General features: G+C 47.2%; 1 protein-coding gene across 1 annotated transcript in view; it reads right to left on the bottom strand.

Annotated features, from left to right (window-relative positions):
- The window catches only part of LOC106566304 (laminin subunit alpha-5), a 230,278-nt gene that overhangs the window by 115,897 nt on the left and 91,881 nt on the right, over window positions 1–22,500 (bottom strand). Inside the window, exons 5-11 of the mRNA XM_082959682.1 lie at window positions 22,416–22,500; window positions 18,845–18,942; window positions 9,334–9,449; window positions 2,329–2,447; window positions 1,579–1,669; window positions 1,085–1,219; window positions 489–548 (exon numbers count right to left, since the gene is read on the bottom strand). The exon at window positions 22,416–22,500 is cut by the window's right edge and continues 86 nt beyond it. Coding sequence (XP_082815808.1) covers window positions 489–548; window positions 1,085–1,219; window positions 1,579–1,669; window positions 2,329–2,447; window positions 9,334–9,449; window positions 18,845–18,942; window positions 22,416–22,500 — 704 coding nt within the window. The remainder of the gene's footprint in view (window positions 1–488; window positions 549–1,084; window positions 1,220–1,578; window positions 1,670–2,328; window positions 2,448–9,333; window positions 9,450–18,844; window positions 18,943–22,415) is intronic.

Genomic DNA, 22,500 nt, shown 5'->3' with positions numbered 1-22,500 from the left:
CACACACACACACACACACACACACACACACACACACACACACACACACACACACACACACACACACACACAACAGATATAGAGATAAGAGACAAGAATTTATATCACATACTGTAGCCAGGTTAGACTTGACATTGTTTTGTTCTGCGGTAGGTAGCCTAGTGGTTTGAGCGTTGGACTAGAAACCAAAAGGTTGCTAGATCAAATCCCCCGAGCTGAGGAGGTAAAAATCTGTTGTTCTGCTCCTGAACAAGGCAGTTAACCCACTGTTCCTAGGCCGTCATTGTAAATAAGAATTTGTTCTCAACTGACTTGCCTAGTTAAAAAAAGGTTAAATAAAAATAAATAAATAATAATCACATTCCATTAAAGGAAAGAATGCTGTGAGATAGTAATACACAGGGAATAATGGCAGCCTCACCTGTCTGTAGAATGTATTACTGTTTCAAATAAATGACAAATAAATAAAACATATTTAAAAGCCTTACTGATGATTTCTCCGGCAGGTTTAACCTCTCTGTTGGTGTTGTTGAGGTAGGTTGCTAGGTCTGACAGAAATACACATTAAACAAGTTATAGCAGTGAGAGAGAGAGAGAGTTCTTCTCCATCCTGGGCTACTGGGAAGTTGTAGCATCGGTTTCCCGGACATAGATTAAACCTAGTCCTGAACTAAAAAGCTTTTTCAATAGACATTCTCTCATTGTGTATGATTTCTACTCCAAGACTACATTTTAGGCATTTAGCAGACACTCTTATCCAGAGCGACTTACAGTAGTGAATGCATACATTTCATACATTTTTTTATTTATTTATTTGTATTTTTTTCCTGTACTGGTCCCCCGTGGGAATTGAACCCACAACCCTGGCATTGCAAACACCATGCTCTACCAACTGAGCCACACGGGACCTGATCTGTGTCCGTGCAGGAAAACTGTCCTTACAGGCTATGTCCAGTTTATGCCCCTACAACTCTGTACCCAAAAGACCCATATATGAGGACCATAAAAAATGATGCCAGTTGTAGATACTTACGGTAACTTCAGAGAGCTAAAAAAAAATGATGCTCTCAACTACAGTACTTACGGTAGCAGTCTGGGAAGTTAATGTATCCCTCAGCACAGGAGTCACAGTTCTCTCCGGTGTAGTTGGGCTTACAGTAACAACGACCTGTCAGATCCTCACAGGTACCATCTGTGAACTCTGTCTGGCACACACAGGCTGCAGAGAGGAGGAGGAGGAGGAGGAGGAGGAGGAGGAGAAGGAGAAGGATGGAGGAGTAGGAGGAGGAGAAGGAGGAAGAGGAGAAGGCAGAGGAGGAGGAGGAAAAAGATGGAGAAGGAGAAGGAGAAGGAGGAGGAGGAGAATGAGAAGGAGGAGGAGGAAGAGGAGGAGAAGGATAAGGAGGAGGAGGAGAATGAGGAAGACAATGACCTATATCATTCTGCTGTCATGTGACAAACATAACTATCAGGAAGATGTAACAATTTAGCTACAATGCCACAAGGGAAAAATAAAATATGATCTTTAAAATAGACCAATCAAGATGTATTTCTGTCTGAATATAAACTGTCACTCACGGGAGCAGGCCAATGGGGAGTCCAGAGGATGGTCAGGTGACCTGTAGTAGGTGAGGACACAGCGCTCACAGTTGACACCAGCAGTGTGATGCTGGGAGAGGGAAACAAGGAAGAATGAGTCACAGGAAACAAGGCAGAATGAGTCACAGGAAACAAGCCAGAATGAGTCACAGGAAACAAGGCAGAATGAGTCACAGGAAACAAGGCAGAATGAGTCACAGGAAACAAGGTAGAATGAGTCACAGGAAACAAGGCAGAATGAGTCACAGGAAACAAGGAAGAATGAGTCACAGGAAACAAGGCAGGATGAGTCACAGGAAACAAGGCAGAATGAGTCACAGGAAACAAGGAAGAATGAGTCACAGGAAACAAGGAAGAATGAGTCACAGGAAACAAGGAAGAATGAGTCACAGGAAACAAGGCAGAATGAGTCACAGGAAACAGGGTAGAATGAGTCAACAACACAGGATTACAATGAGTCAATGACATACAACACAGGAATACAATGAATCAATGACATACAACACATGACAAGACTCAGTACAGCAATGTAGGACACAGTGCAGGTGAAATGGAACTGGTGTAATGGAATAGGGAGGCTATAAAAATACAAGTTGATTGATTGATTAATGAATTAATATATTGATTGATTAAACAAATGTAATTTCACTTGTATACGCCACGTCTGTTAGCTTCTGTAATCATCTCCTACTATAAGGAGTAGGTGTTTATAAAGGACAGCGGTAATACCTGACATTCCATGCAGACTCCACCGCCCCTGTACTCTCCCTGGATGTTGACGCTAGCTCTCCTCTGGTCTACCTCGGGGTCGTAGTAACAGCCAAACGAGTGTTGGTTACAGTTACACGCTGAAAGAAATATGAACAGAAAAGAATCAAACATCTGTTAGTACACTAAATCGTACAAGATACATCAATAATTTATTAAAATTTGAGATTGATCAAGATCAATAAATAACTTATAAAATGAGAGATTGATCAAGAAAGAGTAGAGAGAGAGGAGAGAGAGACAGAGAAGAGAGAGAGAGGAGAGAGAGAAAGAAAGAGAAGAGAGAGGAGCGAGAGAGAGAGAGAAAGAGGAGAGAGAGGACAGAGATCGAGAAGAGAGAGAGAGGAGAGAGAGAAAGAGGAGAGAGAGTGAAAGAGAAGAGAATAGAGAGAAAGAGGAGAGAGTGAGGAGAGAGAAAGAGAAGAGAGTGAAAGAGAAGAGAAGAGAGAGAGGAGAGAGAGAAAGAGGAGAGAGAGGACAGAGATCGAGAGGAGAGAGAGAAAGAGGAGAGAGAGTGAAAGAGAAGAGAATAGAGAGAAAGAGGAGAGAGAGAGGAGAGAGAGAAAGAGAGAGTGAAAGAGACGAGAAGAGAGAGAGAGGAGAGAGAGAAAGAGGAGAGAGAGAAAGAGAACACTACAGTAAGCAAGGGAAGAACAATATCTAACTGATCAGAATGTACATAGACAGGAAAAATAAAGATCTATAGACATACTGTATCTCTGAAATATCTCTGGCAGACATTCTTTGTTCTAGACCTAAAGAGATATCTCTGGCAGACATTCTTTGTTCTAGACCTAAAGAAATATCTCTGGCAGACATCCTTTGTTCTAGACCTAAAGAAATATCTCTGGCAGACATCCTTTGTTCTAGACCTAAAGAAATATCTCTCAAATATCTATAGACGTGTTATGTGTTTTAAAGCCTGAGGTAGCCGTCTGGTCTGACAGGTGTTTAGCCCACACTATAGAAGATGAGAGACATAGTAGAACATATGGTGATAAACAAATAAATAATATAGAAGGTCTCGTCTCATCCCAACCAAAACTATCATTTTCACAGCAGCTAAAACTAATTAACGTCTTGTCAAAGCCTTTTCTCTTCAACACACTCTTCAAAGGAGAAGAGGAGGGACAAGCCTTTTAAAAATTACAGCTCAAGTTTCTCAGTATCTCCACAGTTTCTCAGTACCTCCACTGTTTCTCAGTAACTTCACAGTTTCTCAGTACCCCCACTGTTTCTCAGTACCTTCACAGTTTCTCAGTACCTCCACAGTTTCTCAGTACCTCCACTGTTTCTCAGTACCTTCACAGTTTCTCAGTACCTCCACTGTTTCTCAGTACCTTCACAGTTTCTCAGTACCTCCACAGTTTCTCAGTATCTCCACAGTTTCTCAGTACCTCCACTGTTTCTCAGTAACTTCACAGTTTCTCAGTACCTCCACTGTTTCTCAGTACCTTCACAGTTTCTCAGTACCTCCACAGTTTCTCAGTACCTCCACTGTTTCTCAGTACCTTCACAGTTTCTCAGTACCTCCACTGTTTCTCAGTACCTTCACAGTTTCTCAGTACCTCCACAGTTTCTCAGTATCTCCACAGTTTCTCAGTACCTCCACTGTTTCTCAGTACCTCCACAGTTTCTCAGTACCTCCACAGTTTCTCAGTACCTCCACTGTTTCTCAGTACCTCCACAGTTTCTCATTATCTCCACCGTTTCTCAGTACCTCCACAGTTTCTCAGTACCTCCACTGTTTCTCAGTACCTCCACAGTTTCTCAGTACCTCCACTGTTTCTCAGTACCTCCACAGTTTCTCAGTACCTCCACTGTTTCTCAGTACCTCCACTGTTTCTCAGTATCTCCACAGTTTCTCAGTACCTCCACAGTTTCTCAGTACCTCCACTGTTTCTCAGTACCTTCACAGTTTCTCAGTACCTCCACTGTTTCTCAGTACCTCCACTGTTTCTCAGTACCTCCACAGTTTCTCAGTACCTCCACTGTTTCTCAGTACCTCCACAGTTTCTCAGTACCTCCACAGTTTCTCAGTACCTCCACTGTTTCTCAGTACCTCCACTGTTTCTCAGTACCTCCACTGTTTTTCAGTACCTTCACAGTTTCTCAGTACCTCTACTGTTTCTCAGTACCTCCACAGTTTCTCAGTACCTCCACAGTTTCTCAGTACCTCCACTGTTTCTCAGTACCTCCACAGTTTCTCAGTACCTCCACCGTTTCTCAGTACCTCCACAGTTTCTCAGCACCTCCACTGTTTCTCAGTACCTCCACAGTTTCTCAGTACCTCCACTGTTTCTCAGTACCTCCACAGTTTCTCAGTACCTCCACTGTTTCTCAGTACCTCCACTGTTTCTCAGTATCTCCACAGTTTCTCAGTACCTCCACAGTTTCTCAGTACCTCCACTGTTTCTCAGTACCTTCACAGTTTCTCAGTACCTCCACTGTTTCTCAGTACCTCCACTGTTTCTCAGTACCTCCACAGTTTCTCAGTACCTCCACTGTTTCTCAGTACCTCCACAGTTTCTCAGTACCTCCACAGTTTCTCAGTACCTCCACTGTTTCTCAGTACCTCCACAGTTTCTCAGTACCTCCACAGTTTCTCAGTACCTCCACTGTTTCTCAGTACCTCCACAGTTTCTCAGTACCTCCACAGAGAAACAAGACAGAGAAATGTTAAAGTTCTCAGCAGGGTTTGGGGTCAATTCCATTGCATTTCAATCAATCCAGGAAGTAATTAAATTGCCCTCATCAGTTGAATTGAAATGGAATTGACCTCAACCCTGGTTCTCTGGGCCTTCTGATGTTCTTGTCTCCATCCTAGTGGACTGAGGGGTTGACATAGAATGACCCCGATACTAAGATGAAGGAGAAACACAGATACACTCTGTGTCTACATCTTTCTGGATTTCCTCATTGCTGTTCTGCTAACAGTCAGAGCTGAAACTAAACCAGACCATATCAGACCATATAAACTGAATTGAACTAAACCAGACCATACCAGACCATATAAACTGGATTCAACTAAACCAGACCATATCAGACCATATAAACTGGATTGAACTAAACCAGACCATATAAACTGGATTCAACTAAACCAGACCATACCAGACCATATAAACTGGATTGAACTAAACCAGACCATATCAGACCATATAAACTGGATTGAAGTAAACCAGACCATATCAGACCATATCAACTGGTTTGAACTAAACCAGACCATATAAACTGGATTGAACTAAACCAGACCATATCAACAGTGTGTTTTTTGGGGAGGAGAGAGACTATTTCAGGAAGCATTAGGATTAGATTAGATTAAGGGGAAAGAGAGAGAGACGGATATCAGACATCCCAACCTTCCAATAACCAAACACAGAAACACACACCACTGCTTGGCTTGGCAGCTCCATTTGATCCAATCCAGATCTTAGATAAAGCTATTTTTACTGAGTCTGAGAAAAGTTGAGGGCTGTCAGTTCTTATCAGCCTTCAGCAACAGAGAGGTGCCAATAGCTTTAGCCATACACCCTTATCCACAACACACACACAGAGAGAGAGAGAGAGAGAGAGAGAGAGAGAGAGAGAGAGAGAGAGAGAGAGAGACAGAGAGACAGAGAGAGAGAGAGAGAGAGAGAGAGAGAGAGAGAGAGAGAGAGAGAGAGAAAGAAAGAAAGAAAGAAAGAGAGAGACTTATCCACACTGATGTCAGCTCAGATCTAATGGAACTCAGCTCAGATCTAGTGGGTCTCGGATCTAGTGGGACTCAGCTCAGATTTTGTGGGAGTCAGCTCAGATCTAGTGGGACTCAGCTCAGATCTTGTGGGACTCAGCTCAGATCTTGTGGGACTCAGCTCAGATCTAGTGGGACTCAGATCTAGTGGGACTCATATCTAGTGGGACTCAGATCTAGTGGGACTCAGCTCAGATCTAGTGGGACTCAGATCTAGTGGGACTCAGCTCAGATCTAGTTGGACTCAGATCTAGTGGGACTCAGCTCAGATCTTGTGGGACTCAGCTCAGATCTAGTGGGACTCAGATCTAGTGGGACTCAGCTCAGATCTAGTGGGACTCAGCTCAGATCTAGTGGGACTCAGCTCAGATCTAGTGGGACTCAGCTCAGCTCTAGTTGGACTCAGCTCAGATCTAGTGGGACTCAGCTCAGATCTAATGGGACTCAGATCTAATGGGACTCAGAACTAATGGGACTCAGCTCAGATCTAGTGGGACTCAGCTTAGATCGAATGGGACTCAGATCTAGTGGGACTCAGATCTAGTGGGACTCAGCTCAGATCGAATGGGACTCAGATCGAATGGGACTCAGATCTAATGGGACTCAGATCTAATGGGACTCAGATCTAATGGGACTCAGCTCAGATCTAATGGGACTCAGATCAGATCTAATGGGACTCAGATCTAGTGGGACTCAGCTCAGATCTAGTGGGACTCTGACCAGATCTAGTGGGACTCAGCTCAGATCTAATAGGACTCAGATCTAGTGGGACTCAGATCTAGTGGGACTCAGCTCAGATCGAATGGGACTCAGATCGAATGGGACTCAGATCTAATGGGACTCAGATCTAATGGGACTCAGATCTAATGGGACTCAGATCTAATGGGACTCAGATCTAATGGGACTCAGATCTAATGGGACTCAGCTCAGATCTAATGGGACTCAGATCAGATCTAATGGGACTCAGATCTAGTGGGACTCAGCTCAGATCTAGTGGGACTCTGACCAGATCTAGTGGGACTCAGCTCAGATCTAATAGGACTCAGATCTAGTGGGACTCAGATCTAGTGGGACTCAGCTCAGATCGAATGGGACTCAGATCGAATGGGACTCAGATCTAATGGGACTCAGATCTAATGGGACTCAGATCTAATGGGACTCAGATCTAATGGGACTCAGATCTAATGGGACTCAGATCTAATGGGACTCAGCTCAGATCTAATGGGACTCAGATCAGATCTAATGGGACTCAGATCTAGTGGGACTCAGCTCAGATCTAGTGGGACTCTGACCAGATCTAGTGGGACTCAGCTCAGATCTAATAGGACTCAGATCTAGTGGGACTCAGATCTAGTGGGACTCAGATCTAGTGGGACTCAGCTCAGATCTAATGGGACTCAGCTCAGATCTGATAGGACTCAGATCTAATGGGACTCAGATCTAGTGGGACTCAGATCTAGTGGGACTCAGCTCAGATCTAATGGGACTCAGCTCAGATCTAATAGGACTCAGATCTAATGGGACTCAGATCTAGTGGGACTCAGCTCAGATCTAGTGGGACTCAGCTCAGATCTAGTGGGACTCAGCTCAGATCTAATGGGACTCAGACCAGATCTAGTGGGACTCAGGTCAGATCTAGTGGGACTCAGCTCAGATCTAATGGGACTCAGCTCAGATCTAGTGGGACTCAGCTCAGATCTAATGGGACTCAGCTCAGATCTAGTGGGACTCAGCTCAGATCTAGTGGGACTCAGCTCAGATCTAATGGGACTCAGCTCAGATCTGGTGGGACTCAGCTCAGATCTAATAGGACTCAGATCTAGTGGGACTCAGCTCAGATCTAATGGGACTCAGCTCAGATCTAGTGGGACTCAGCTCAGATCTAATGGGACTCAGCTCAGATCTAGTGGGACTCAGCTCAGATCTAGTGGGACTCAGCTCAGATCTAATGGGACTCAGACCAGATCTAGTGGGACTCAGGTCAGATCTAGTGGGACTCAGCTCAGATCTAATGGGACTCAGCTCAGATCTAGTGGGACTCAGCTCAGATCTAATGGGACTCAGCTCAGATCTAGTGGGACTCAGCTCAGATCTAGTGGGACTCAGCTCAGATCTAGTGGGACTCAGCTCAGATCTAATGGGACTCAGACCAGATCTAGTGGGACTCAGGTCAGATCTAATGGGACTCAGCTCAGATCTAGTGGGACTCAGCTCAGATCTAATGGGACTCAGCTCAGATCTAGTGGGACTCAGCTCAGATCTAGTGGGACTCAGCTCAGATCTAATGGGACTCAGCTCAGATCTGATAGGACTCAGATCTAATGGGACTCAGATCTAGTGGGACTCAGATCTAGTGGGACTCAGCTCAGATCTAATGGGACTCAGCTCAGATCTAATAGGACTCAGATCTAATGGGACTCAGATCTAGTGGGACTCAGCTCAGATCTAGTGGGACTCAGCTCAGATCTAGTGGGACTCAGCTCAGATCTAATGGGACTCAGACCAGATCTAGTGGGACTCAGGTCAGATCTAGTGGGACTCAGCTCAGATCTAATGGGACTCAGCTCAGATCTAGTGGGACTCAGCTCAGATCTAATGGGACTCAGCTCAGATCTAGTGGGACTCAGCTCAGATCTAGTGGGACTCAGCTCAGATCTAATGGGACTCAGCTCAGATCTGGTGGGACTCAGCTCAGATCTAATAGGACTCAGATCTAGTGGGACTCAGCTCAGATCTAATGGGACTCAGCTCAGATCTAGTGGGACTCAGCTCAGATCTAATGGGACTCAGCTCAGATCTGGTGGGACTCAGCTCAGATCTAATAGGACTCAGATCTAGTGGGACTCAGCTCAGATCTAGTGGGACTCAGCTCAAGTCTAGGGACTCAGATCTAGTGGGACATGCTGCTTTCATCAGACTGTGCATTGAAACAATACGATTGGCTGTTGTATATGACTTTTTCTGCCTCTTGTCATTCCCTGACAGAGGTATGATGTTTGCGATGGACAGGATAGGTGTGTGTCTGTATCCAAACACCAACAAAACAACCTCTGAGGCTGTTCTGCTTCCGTAACAATGACAGTGATAAACTAATGCCTAACAGGCACTACATTCCTTGGCTAATACCAGGGAAGGACTTCTGGAAACTGCCTCCAACTTTTTCAGAGGGGGGTTGGATGTTGATGAGTGGGTAGGGGTGGTGGGGTGAGGTGAGGTGAGGGAGGGAAACTCACGTTCACACTCGTTAGCCTGGTAAGTGGTCGCTGGTTTCCATGGAATCTGGTTGAATCCGGGGCAACACTGGTCACATGACGTTCCACAAGTGTTGTGTTGGCAGTCACACTGAAGCCTTTACAGAGAGGGAGGGAGAGAACAAAGGCACACACATGAATATCTATCAGATCAACGTCCAGGATATCAACAACCAGGAGATCAACGACCAGGAGATCATCAACCAGGAGATCAACGTCCAGGAGATCATCAACCAGGAGATCAACAACTAACAGATCAACAAACAGGAGATCATCAACCAGGAGATCATCAACCAGGATATCAACAAACAGGAGATCATCAACCAGGAGATCATCAACCAGGAGATCAACAACCAGGAGATCATCAAACAGGAGATCAATGACCAGGAGATCATACACCAGGAGATCATCAAACAGGAGATCATCAAACAGGAGATCAATGACCAGGAGATCAACAACCAGGAGATCATCAACCAGGAGATCATCAAACAGGAGATCATCAAACAGGAGATCATCAAACTGGAGATCAATGACCAGGAGATCAACAACCAGGAGATCAACAACCAGGAGATCATTAAACATTAAACATTAAATACTAACATGAGGCTAACACTAACACTAGGCTAATGCTAACACTAGGCTAATACTAACACTAGGCTAATACTAACACTGGGCTAATGCTAACACTAGGCTAATACTAACACTAGGCTAATACTAACACGAGGCTAATGCTAACACTAGGCTAATACTAACACTAGCCTAATACTAACACTGGGCTAATACTAACACTGGGCTAATGCTAACACTAGGCTAATACTAACAATAGGCTAATACTAACATGAGGCTAATACTAACACTAGGCTAATACTAACACAAGGCTAATACTAACACTAAGCTAATACTAACACTAGGCTAATACTAACACTAGGCTAATACTAACACTGGGCTAATGCTAACACTAGGCTAATACTAACACTGGGCTAATGCTAACACTAGGCTAATACTAACAATAGGCTAATACTAACACTAGGCTAATACTAACACTAGGCTAATACTAACACGAGGCTAATACTAACACTAAGCTAATACTAACACTAGGCTAATACTAACACTAGGCTAATACTAACACTGGGCTAATACTAACAATAGGCTAATACTAACACTAGGCTAATACTAACAATAGGCTAATACTAACACTAGGCTAATACTAACACTAGGCTGATACTAACACTAGGCTAATACTAACCCTAGGCTAATACTAACACTAGGCTAATGCTAACACTAAGCTAATACTAACACTTGGCTACTACTAACACTGGGCTAATGCTTGGGCTGAACCTTTAGCTCCAGTTAAAACTCCTCTTCCTCCTTCAACTTTCTTTTGTGCCATCAGAGAAAACTTAGCCCACCCGCTCAGTTATAAACCCAGAGAGAACGCAGATCTATCAGTGAAAGAGTTAATTCCTCTACAGTCCCAGAACTTCACCCTGCTTCACCCAGGCACATAATCCCATTTAACATGAACAACCTGCAGTTTACACAGTGTGGCCAAAACAGACCATTCATCTGGTCGTTCAAGAATAAAAGCATGTCGAAACATATACAGAGTTTTATCAAACATCACAGGCCCGCTGCTGGTGTAAAGATTTATAACCTTAAAATCTCTGAAGGATCGGCCCCCATTTATTCTCTCTCAATTTTCCCCTACGATGACGTACCCAAATCTAACTGCCTGTATCTCAAGCACTGAAGCAAGGGTATGCATATTCTTGGTACCATTTTAAAGGAAACACTTTGAAGTTTGTGGAAATGTGAAAGGAATGTAGTAGAATATAACACAATAGATCTGGTAAAAGAAAATACAAAGAAAAAACCAACGGTTCTTTTGTATTTCTTTTTTTGTACCATCATGTTTGAAATGCAAGAGAAAGGCCATAATGTATTATTCCAGCCCAGGTACAATTTAGACTTTGGCCACTAGATGGCATCAGTGTATGTGCAAAGTTTTAGACTGATCCAATGAACCATTATATATCTGTTCAAAATGTTGTATCAAGACTGCCCAAATGTGCCTAATTTGCTTATTAATAACTTTTCATGTTCAAAATTGTGCACTCTCCTCAAACAATAGCATGGTATTCTTTCACTGTAATAGCTACTGTAAATTGGACAGTGCAGTTAGATTAACAAGAATTGAAGCTTTCTGCCAATATCAGATATGTCTATGTCCTGGGAAATGTTCTTGTTACTTACAACCTCATGCTAATCACATTTACCTACGTTAGCTCAACCGTCCCGTGGAAGGGACACCGATCCCAAAGAAGTTTTAACTTTAATAAGGGTTGTAACCAAAGGTCAGGAGGTTCGCTGATACAATATTCTGAAGACTACTCTGATTACGATCGGCTTTGGAGTGGTCAGGACGCGTTTCGAAACGCCAAGGGGAAATAGAATGTTGATTTTCTAAGAGATTTTTTTTAGAAGCCTGTTAGATTCATTCCATCAGGTGGAATGCAGTGTGCCGTGTCCATCACAGATAAAATACCACAGCATTGTGTTTCCTGGTCCCTCTTTTCCTCCACACGAACAGCTTGAATAACACACATCGTTATATGACTTCATCCTCTGTGAGGACCTATACTTTAGGTGCTATCAGGCTGGTGTTGCTATTTCAGACGTCTAAGGAGTGATGTCATCAAAGGACAGCTGTGCGCTGCACTCCACAGCCTACAGTATCACCTGCCAAAGCTGTAATCATATATATATATATATATATATATATATATATATATATATATATATATATATATATATATATATTTATTTATTTATATATATATATATATATATATATATATAGTTACCAGATCTGGAGCCTACCATTAAACAGCTGTTCTATAGAACATAAAACACCGTATCTAGGATTAAGAATTCACCATTGTGAGTTTTTATACAGTAGGCCTACAGTTAGAATGCTCTGACTCCAGAAATGCGTGATGTGATGAGGTGACACCAGTCTTGAAAGACTAACCAAAGGGCAAAGCCTATCTAGTTATTGTAGATCTATGCTTTGCTTTATCCCTTTGTGAAACTATAGTCCTTGAGAGATCAGAACCAACCAAAGCTGTGTGTGTGTGTGTGTGTGTGTGTGTGTGTGTGTGTGTGTGTGTGTGTGTGTGTGTGTGTGTGTGTGTGTGTGTGTGCGCAGGCTTGTGTGTCTCAGAACAAAATGACATACCAAGCAAGCCCATTGTACAGATCCATAGTTACACCAAAGGGCTTTAAAATAACTGTTTAAAATAAGGACGTGTGTTTAAACCATAAGACGGATTTCTCATTTCAACACAGCAATTTTTCCATTAAGATAATGACTTTCTAATGAGTCACAAATGAAATCGTTCTTTCCTCTAAAGAGCAAACCCTAATGCAATATTTTCCCTGGCAAACCCCCACTAACAGAAATATGTGTGGACTGCGGCTGACAGCAGAAGGGATTCTCTAGAGGGTGGACTGCGGCTGACAGCAGAAGGGATTCTCTAGAGGGTGGACTCTGGCTGACAGCAGAAGGGATTCTCTAGAGGGTGGACTGTGGCTGACAGCAGAAGGGATTCTCTAGAGGGTGGACTGCGGCTGACAGCAGAAGGGATTCTCTAGAGGGTGGACTGCGGCTGACAGCAGAAGGGATTCTCTAGAGGGTGGACTCTGGCTGACAGCAGAAGGGATTCTCTAGAGGGTGGACTCTGGCTGACAGCAGAAGGGATTCTCTAGAGGGTGGACTGCGGCTGACAGCAGAAGGGATTCTCTAGAGGGTGGACTGCGGCTGACAGCAGAAGGGATTCTCTAGAGGGTGGACTGTGGCTGACAGCAGAAGGGATTCTCTAGAGGGTGGACTGCGGCTGACAGCAGAAGGGATTCTCTAGAGGGTGGACTGCGGCTGACAGCAGAAGGGATTCTCTAGAGGGTGGACTGCGGCTGACAGCAGAAGGGATTCTCTAGAGGGTGGACTGCGGCTGACAGCAGAAGGGATTCTCTAGAGGGTGGACTCTGGCTGACAGCAGAAGGGATTCTCAAGAGGGTGGACTGCGGCTGACAGCAGAAGGGATTCTCTAGAGGGTGGACTGTGGCTGACAGCAGAAGGGATTCTCTAGAGGGTGGACTGCGGCTGACAGCAGAAGGGATTCTCTAGAGGGTGGACTGCGGCTGACAGCAGAAGGGATTCTCTAGAGGGTGGACTGCGGCTGACAGCAGAAGGGATTCTCTAGAGGGTGGACTCTGGCTGACAGCAGAAGGGATTCTCTAGAGGGTGGACTCTGGCTGACAGCAGAAGGGATTCTCAAGAGGGTGGACTGCGGCTGACAGCAGAAGGGATTCTCTAGAGGGTGGACTGCGGCTGACAGCAGAAGGGATTCTCTAGAGGGTGGACTGCGGCTGACAGCAGAAGGGATTCTCTAGAGGGTGGACTGCGGCTGACAGCAGAAGGGATTCTCTAGAGGGTGGACTGCGGCTGACAGCAGAAGGGATTCTCTAGAGGGTGGACTCTGGCTGACAGCAGAAGGGATTCTCTAGAGGGTGGACTGCGGCTGACAGCAGAAGGGATTCTCTAGAGGGTGGACTGCGGCTGACAGCAGAAGGGATTCTCTAGAGGGTGGACTGCGGCTGACAGCAGAAGGGATTCTCTAGAGGGTGGACTGTGGCTGACAGCAGAAGGGATTCTCTAGAGGGTGGACATGTTGTAAAGTAATCTTAGTGTGCGTCACGAATGGCACCTCATCCCCTAGTGCCCTACTTTTAACCAGGGCCTGGTCAAAACAAGTGCACTAAATAGGGAATAGGGTGCACTAAATAATGAATAGGTTGCACTAAATAGGGAATAGGGTGCACTAAATAGGGAATAGGTTGCACTAAATAGGGAATAGGGTGACTTACACTAACAACCTCCCTCATCTCTTTAACATCTGTCTACTCTCTACAGGAATACCTGTGGGTCTAAGAGAAATAACACACACACACACACACACACGCACGCACGCACGCACACACACACACACACACACACACACACACGAACACACACACGAACACACACACACACACACACACACACATGAACACGAACACACACACACACACACACACACACACACACACACACACACACACACACACGACACACACACACACACACGAACACACACACACACACACACACACACACACACACGAACACACACACACACACACACACACACACACACACACACACACACACACACACACACACACACACACACACACACACACACACACAAACACACAAACACACGAACACACACACGAACACACGAACACACTGACTGGCCACATCTGCGTGTGTAATCAGGTCTGGTGGGTGTAGAAACATTTCACACCGCGATGAGGAGAGGTATTCAGGCGTGACCAGGGAGTAGCGAGCACTCCGACACATTGTTATAGATTCATAGTCTCAAACGGCACCCTATTCCCTACATGGTGCACTACTTTTGACCAGAGCCCAGTGTACTACAAAGGGGTTAGGGTGACATTTGAAACACAAAGCATAGACTCATATTCCTACTATGTCTGGACCGTTTACAGGGGTTGGAATGTAAAGAATGGTGACAGGCTGAGTAACAAAACCATTTGTCTGTTTAAAATGTTGAAACCTCAACGTTGAGGTTAAGTGCTTTATTAAGCTTTTTACTGTTAGATAAACAGAAACGTGAAAAATCCTAACAAATTCCTGCTGTCTTAAACAAACCACCTGTCGGACTCACGACTATGTCTGGTTCATGTCTGATATACTGACTTACTCTGGATACTAAAGATACAAATCTATCATGAACATTAGTGTGGGTGTGTGTGTGTGGGTGTGTGTGTGTGTGTGTGTGTGTGTGTGTGTGTGTGTGTGTGTGTGTGTGTGTGTGTGTGTGTGTGTGTGTGTGTGTGTGTGTGTGTGAGTGAGTGGGTGTGTGTGTGTTAAAACACAAGGCATACAACCACCTCCATCCTCCATAGAACTTAGATTTTGAATTGTTCCTCCTCAGCCATCCATCTCTGTCTTATCTTACCGCAGAATCACCCATCTTCAAGAATTATCTAACTTTTCTGTGAAACTTCTCTACCTCTCCTTCCTCCTTCCTCCTTCCTCTTCTCTCTCTCACTGTTCCCTCGCTCCTTTACAGGCCATTAGCTAGATTTCCATCCGATTGGCGACAGATTTTCATGAACCCCCCCCCCCCCCAATAATAATTAAAAAACAATATGCGGATTTTCCCACCAGAGATGTTTCCATCAAATTGACTTGTTGTGGATAAAAGGCTGTAAGTGAAAACGTAGTGCACATAAAAATGACTTTTGCAGTTAAATTCCCCATGTCCCGAATAAAAAATACAAGTTAAATGGGTTTACATCTCTACTGATGGTTCTGTCACAACAAAAATGGCGTTAGAGGGCAAAGGCAAATGTGCCCACTCTGATCTTGGCACGTGCTCTCTAGCCAACAAGTTGCAGATAAAGTCCGGGTATAGCCAACATGATGAGATTATTATGGACAAAAGAGAGCGAGATTATTTTAATCTGTCAAATGACAGCCAAGTATTGATCATTCCACTTCATGTTGTGGGCAGTGTGCACATATCCTGTCTTCTCTTGAGTGCCAGGTCTGCCTACGGCGACCTTTCTCAATAGCAAGGCTATGCTCTGTGCATGGTCAAAGCTTTCCTTAATTTTGGGTCAGTCACAGTGAACAGTGAACAGTCCCAGTGAACAGTCCCAGTCCCAGGACCAGCTTGCTCTTCTCCAGGTTCATCTCTCTGTAAGTGATGACTTTGTTATGGAAGGTTAAGGAATCACTTCCTTTCAGGTGGTTGTAGAATCTCTCTCTGTCTCTCTCTCTCCCTCTCTCTCTCTCTCTCTCTCTCTCCCTCTCTCTCTCTCTCTCTCTCTGTCTCTCTCTCTCTCCCCCTCTCTCTCTCTCTCTCCCTCTCTCTCTCTCTCTCTCCCTCTCTCCCTCCCTCTCTCCCTCTCTCTCTCTCTCCCTCTCTCTCGATCTCTCTCTCTCTCTCCCTCTCTCCCTCCCCCTCTCTCTCTCCCCCTCTCTCTCGATCTCTCTCTCTCCCTCTCTCTCTCTCTCTCCCTCTCTCCCTCTCTCTCCTCCTTTATTTTCCCTCCATGTATAATTTAAGAGATGTGTTTTGACAAATCACAGAGCACCTTGCAAATGGCAGGTATTATTTGTTGTGGTGAATACATTGGAACCAGCCCCAGCTGACTCTTAAACCCATAGCTAGAGGGAACATTATAATGCTAAAGACAACGTCTGAACAGTCTGTATACACCACTACACTACTGACTCTTAAACCCATAGCTAGAGGGAACATTATAACGCTAAAGACAACGTCTGAACAGTCTGTATACACCACTACACTACTGACTCTTAAACCCATAGCTAGAGGGAACATTATAACGCTAAAGACAACGTCTGAACAGTCTGTATACACCACTACACTACTGACTCTTAAACCCATAGCTAGAGGGAACATTATAACGCTAAAGAAAACGTTTACTCTAACAGGTCCTTTGAACAGTCTGTATACACCACTAGACTACATACAAGCGGGCACTGAGGGGTAAAACTCTGAAAAACCAACACAGAGCTAAATGGCTGCAGTACCCAAGAAGGTTTTGGAGGTAAAGGGGAGTAAGATCATGTGGTGTAGAAGACTACATGATCAAATTACCAGTGAAAACGTAAATAACTGAGAAATCTGGGATTGAGTCATGGCAGTACACTCCAACGACAGTTACGTCTCAGGGCAAGGGGAAATCCAATGCAGACAAATCAATTAAAAGAATCTATTGAGGTGTAGTAATCTTCTCCTTTCCCCCTTCTGATAACCAGGTGGCGAATCGCATCTCTGCATGTCTGGCAGACATATCAGTGTGGATGACGGATCACCACCTCAAGCTGAACCTCGGCAAGACGGAGCTGCTCTTCCTCCCGGGGAAGGACTGCCCGTTCCATGATCTCGCCATCACGGTTGACAACTCCCTTGTGTCCTCCTCCCAGAGTGCTAAGAACCTTGGTGTGACCCTGGACAACACCCTGTCGTTCTCCACTAACATCAAGGCGGTGACCCGATCCTGTAGGTTCATGCTCTACAACATTCGCAGAGTACGACCCTGCCTCACACAGGAAGCGGCGCAGGTCCTAATCCAGGCACTTGTCATCTCCCGTCTGGATTACTGCAACTCGCTGTTGGCTGGGCTCCCTGCCTGTGCCATTAAACCCCTACAACTCATCCAGAACGCCACAGCCCGTCTGGTGTTCAACCTTCCCAAGTTCTCTCACGTCACCCCGCTCCTCCGCTCTCTCCACTGGCTTCCAGTTGAAGCTCGCATCTGCTACAAGACCATGGTGCTTGCCTACGGAGCTGTGAGGGGAACGGCATCTCCGTACCTTCAGGCTCTGATCAGGCCCTACACCCAAACAAGGGCACTGCGTTCATCCACCTCTGGCCTGCTGGCCCCCCTACCTCTGAGGAAGCACAGTTCCCGCTCAGCCCAGTCAAAACTGTTCGCTGCTCTGGCACCCCAATGGTGGAACAAGCTCCCTCACGTCGCCAGGACAGCGGAGTCAATCACCACCTTCCGGAGACACCTGAAACCCCACCTCTTTAAGGAATACCTGGGATAGGATAAAGTAATCCTTCTAACCCCCCCCCCCCCCCCCCTTAAAAGATTTAGATGCACTATTGTAAAGTGGTTGTTCCACTGGATATCATAAGGTGAATGCACCAATTTGTAAGTCGCTCTGGATAAGAGCGTCTGCTAAATGACTTAAATGATGTAAATGTATTGAGGTGTAGTAATCTCTACATAATGTATTGAGGTGTTATAATCTCTACATAATGTATTGAGGTGTAGTAATCTCTACATAATGTATTGAGGTGTAATAATCTCTACATAATGTATAGAGGTGTAATAATCTCTACATAATGTATTGAGGTGTAGTAAACTCTACATAATGTATTGAGGTGTTATAATCTCTACATAATGTATTGAGGTGTAATAATCTCTACATAATATATAGAGGTGTAATAATCTCTACATAATGTATTGAGGTGTAATAATCTCTACATAATGTATTGAGGTGTAGTAATCTCTATATAATGTGTTGAGGTGTAATAATCTCTACATAATGTATAGAGGTGTAATAATCTCTACATAATGTAATGAGGTGTAATAATCTCTACATAATGTATTGAGGTGTAATAATCTCTACATAATGTATTGAGGTGTAATAATCTCTACATAATGTATTGAGGTGTAATAATCGCTACATAATCTATTGAGGTGTAATAATTTCTACATAATGTATTGAGGTGTAATAATCTCTACAGAATCTATTGAAGTGTAATAATTTCTCTTCTAGAATCTCTCATCTATTAGTGTGTAGTCAGACTGTCCATCTTACTTGTAGGGGTCGTTGGGGTTGTGTGGATCGCAGGCTTCAGCGTGTCCGTTACACACACAGCGTCCTCCCATACTGATGTCCTTGATACTGTAGTAATACTGCAGAGAGACAGGCACAGCATGAAGACATTAAATCAAAGTGATTGTAACTTGACTATTGTAGCTTCATTCAGACTAGTCAGTTTGTCACACAGGTTGATAGGCTGTAGTACGGGACAGTTTCTCAAGTAAAAGGCACTTTGAATATAAACAGAATATTTCAGAAGGTTCTGACCCCTTTTCTACTTCCTGCCCCCTACTCTCTGACCCTTCTCTACCTCCTGCCCCCTACTCTCTGACCCTTCTCTACCTCCTGCCCCCCTACTCTCTGACCTCTTCTCTACCTCCTGCCCCCCCTACTATCTGACCGCTTCTCTACCTCCTGCCCCCCCTACTCTCTGACCCCTTCTCTACCTCCTGCCCCCCTACTCTCTGACCCTTCTCTACCTCCTGCCCCCCTACTCTCTGACCCTTCTCTACCTCCTGCCCCCCTACTCTCTGACCCTTCTCTACCTCCTGCCCCCTACTCTCTGACCCCTTCTCTACCTCCTGCCCCCCTACTCTCTGACCCTTCTCTACCTCCTGCCCCCCTACTCTCTGACCCTTCTCTACCTCCTGCCCCCTACTCTCTGACCCCTTCTCTACCTCCTGCCCCCCTACTCTCTGACCCCTTCTCTACCTCCTGCCCCCCCTACTCTCTGACCCCTTCTCTACCTCCTGCCCCCCCTACTCTCTGACCCCTTCTCTACCTCCTGCCCCCCCTACTCTCTGACCCCTTCTCTACCTCCTGCCCCCCCTACTCTCTGACCCTTCTCTACCTCCTGCCCCCCTACTCTCTGACCCTTCTCTACCTCCTGCCCCCCTACTCTCTGACCCTTCTCTACCTCCTGCCCCCCTACTCTCTGACCCCTTCTCTACCTCCTGCCCCCTACTCTCTGACCCCTTCTCTACCTCCTGCCCCCCCTTACTCTCTCACCCCTTCTCTACCTCCTGCCCCCCCTACTCTCTGACCCCTTCTCTACCTCCTGCCCCCCCTACTCTCTCACCCCTTCTCTACCTCCTGCCCCCTACTCTCTGACCCCTTCTCTACCTCCTGCCCCCCCTACTCTCTGACCCCTTCTCTACCTCCTGCCCCCCCTACTCTCTGACCCCTTCTCTACCTCCTGCCCCCCTACTCTCTGACCCCTTCTCTACCTCCTGCCCCCCCTACTCTCTCACCCCTTCTCTACCTCCTGCCCCCCTACTCTCTGACCCCTTCTCTACCTCCTGCCCCCCCTACTCTCTGACCCCTTCTCTACCTCCTGCCCCCCCCACTCTCTGACCCCTTCTCTACCTCCTGCCCCCTACTCTCTGACCCCTTCTCTACCTCCTGCCCCCCCTACTCTCTGACCCCTTCTCTACCTCCTGCCCCCCCTACTCTCTGACCCCTTCTCTACCTCCTGCCCCCCCTACTCTCTGACCCCTTCTCTACCTCCTGCCCCCCCCACTCTCTGACCCCTTCTCTACCTCCTGCCCCCTACTCTCTGACCCCTTCTCTACCTCCTGCCCCCCCTACTCTCTGACCGTTCTCTACCTCCTGCCCCCCCCCTACTCTCTGACCCCTTCTCTCACCTCCTGCCCCTACTCTCTGACCCCTTCTCTACCTCCTGCCCCCCCTTACTCTCTCACCCCTTCTCTACCTCCTGCCCCCCCTACTCTCTGACCCCTTCTCTACCTCCTGCCCCCCCTACTCTCTGACCCCTTCTCTACCTCCTGCCCCCCCTACTCTCTGACCCCTTCTCTACCTCCTGCCCCCTACTCTCTGACCCCTTCTCTACCTCCTGCCCCCCCTACTCTCTGACCCCTTCTCTACCTCCTGCCCCCCCTACTCTCTGACCCCTTCTCTACCTCCTGCCCCCCCTTACTCTCTCACCCCTTCTCTACCTCCTGCCCCCCCTACTCTCTGACCCCTTCTCTACCTCCTGCCCCCCCTACTCTCTCACCCCTTGTCTACCTCCTGCCCCCTACTCTCTGACCCCTTCTCTACCTCCTGCCCCCCCTACTCTCTGACCCCTTCTCTACCTCCTGCCCCCCCTACTCTCTGACCCCTTCTCTACCTCCTGCCCCCCTACTCTCTGACCCCTTCTCTACCTCCTGCCCCCCCTACTCTCTCACCCCTTCTCTACCTCCTGCCCCCCTACTCTCTGACCCCTTCTCTACCTCCTGCCCCCCCTACTCTCTGACCCCTTCTCTACCTCCTGCCCCCCCCACTCTCTGACCCCTTCTCTACCTCCTGCCCCCTACTCTCTGACCCCTTCTCTACCTCCTGCCCCCCCTACTCTCTGACCCCTTCTCTACCTCCTGCCCCCCCTACTCTCTGACCCCTTCTCTACCTCCTGCCCCCCCTACTCTCTGACCCCTTCTCTACCTCCTGCCCCCCCCACTCTCTGACCCCTTCTCTACCTCCTGCCCCCTACTCTCTGACCCCTTCTCTACCTCCTGCCCCCCCTACTCTCTGACCGTTCTCTACCTCCTGCCCCCCCCCTACTCTCTGACCCCTTCTCTCACCTCCTGCCCCTACTCTCTGACCCCTTCTCTACCTCCTGCCCCCCCTTACTCTCTCACCCCTTCTCTACCTCCTGCCCCCCCTACTCTCTGACCCCTTCTCTACCTCCTGCCCCCCCTACTCTCTGACCCCTTCTCTACCTCCTGCCCCCTACTCTCTGACCCCTTCTCTACCTCCTGCCCCCCCTACTCTCTGACCCCTTCTCTACCTCCTGCCCCCCCTACTCTCTGACCCCTTCTCTACCTCCTGCCCCCCCCTACTCTCTGACCCCTTCTCTACCTCCTGCCCCCCCTACTCTCTGACCCCTTCTCTCCCTCCTGCCCCCCCTACTCTCTCACCCCTTCTCTACCTCCTGCCCCCCCTACTCTCTGACCCCTTCTCTACCTCCTGCCCCCCCTACTCTCTGCCCCCTTCTCTACCTCCTGCCCCCCCCTACTCTCTGACCCCTTCTCTACCTCCTGCCCCCCCTACTCTCTGAACCCTTCTCTACCTCCTGCCCCCCCTACTCTCTGACCCCTTCTCTACCTCCTGCCCCCTACTCTCTCACCCCTTCTCTACCTCCTGCCCCCCCTACTCTCTGCCCCCTTCTCTACCTCCTGCCCCCTACTCTCTCACCCCTTCTCTACCTCCTGCCCCCCCTACTCTCTGACCCCTTCTCTACCTCCTGCCCCCCCTACTCTCTGACCCCTTCTCTACCTCCTGCCCCCCCTACTCTCTGACCCCTTCTCTACCTCCTGCCCCCCCCTACTCTCTGACCCCTTCTCTACCTCCTGCCCCCCCTACTCTCTGACCCCTTCTCTACCTCCTGCCCCCCCTACTCTCTGACCCCTTCTCTACCTCCTGTCCCCCCCTACTCTCTGCCCCCCTCTCTACCTCCTGCCCCCCCCTACTCTCTGACCCCTTCTCTACCTCCTGCCCCCCTACTCTCTGACCCCTTCTCTACATCCTGCCCCCCCACCTTCTCAGCCCTGTACCCATTAGTACCCACCCTGCGTGTGACGGTGGGGTCGCGGAGGGCCTTGCCCATCAGGTGTCCCAGGAGTGTGTTGGTTCTGAGGAAGCGGAGGCGGATG

The sequence above is a fragment of the Salmo salar genome, chromosome 13 (assembly GCF_965601325.2).
Source record: "Salmo salar chromosome 13, fSalSal1, whole genome shotgun sequence".
Taxonomy (NCBI): Eukaryota; Metazoa; Chordata; class Actinopteri; order Salmoniformes; family Salmonidae; genus Salmo; species Salmo salar.
Note: the sequence above shows the minus strand (reverse complement) of the source record. Positions and strands in the feature narration are given on the sequence as shown.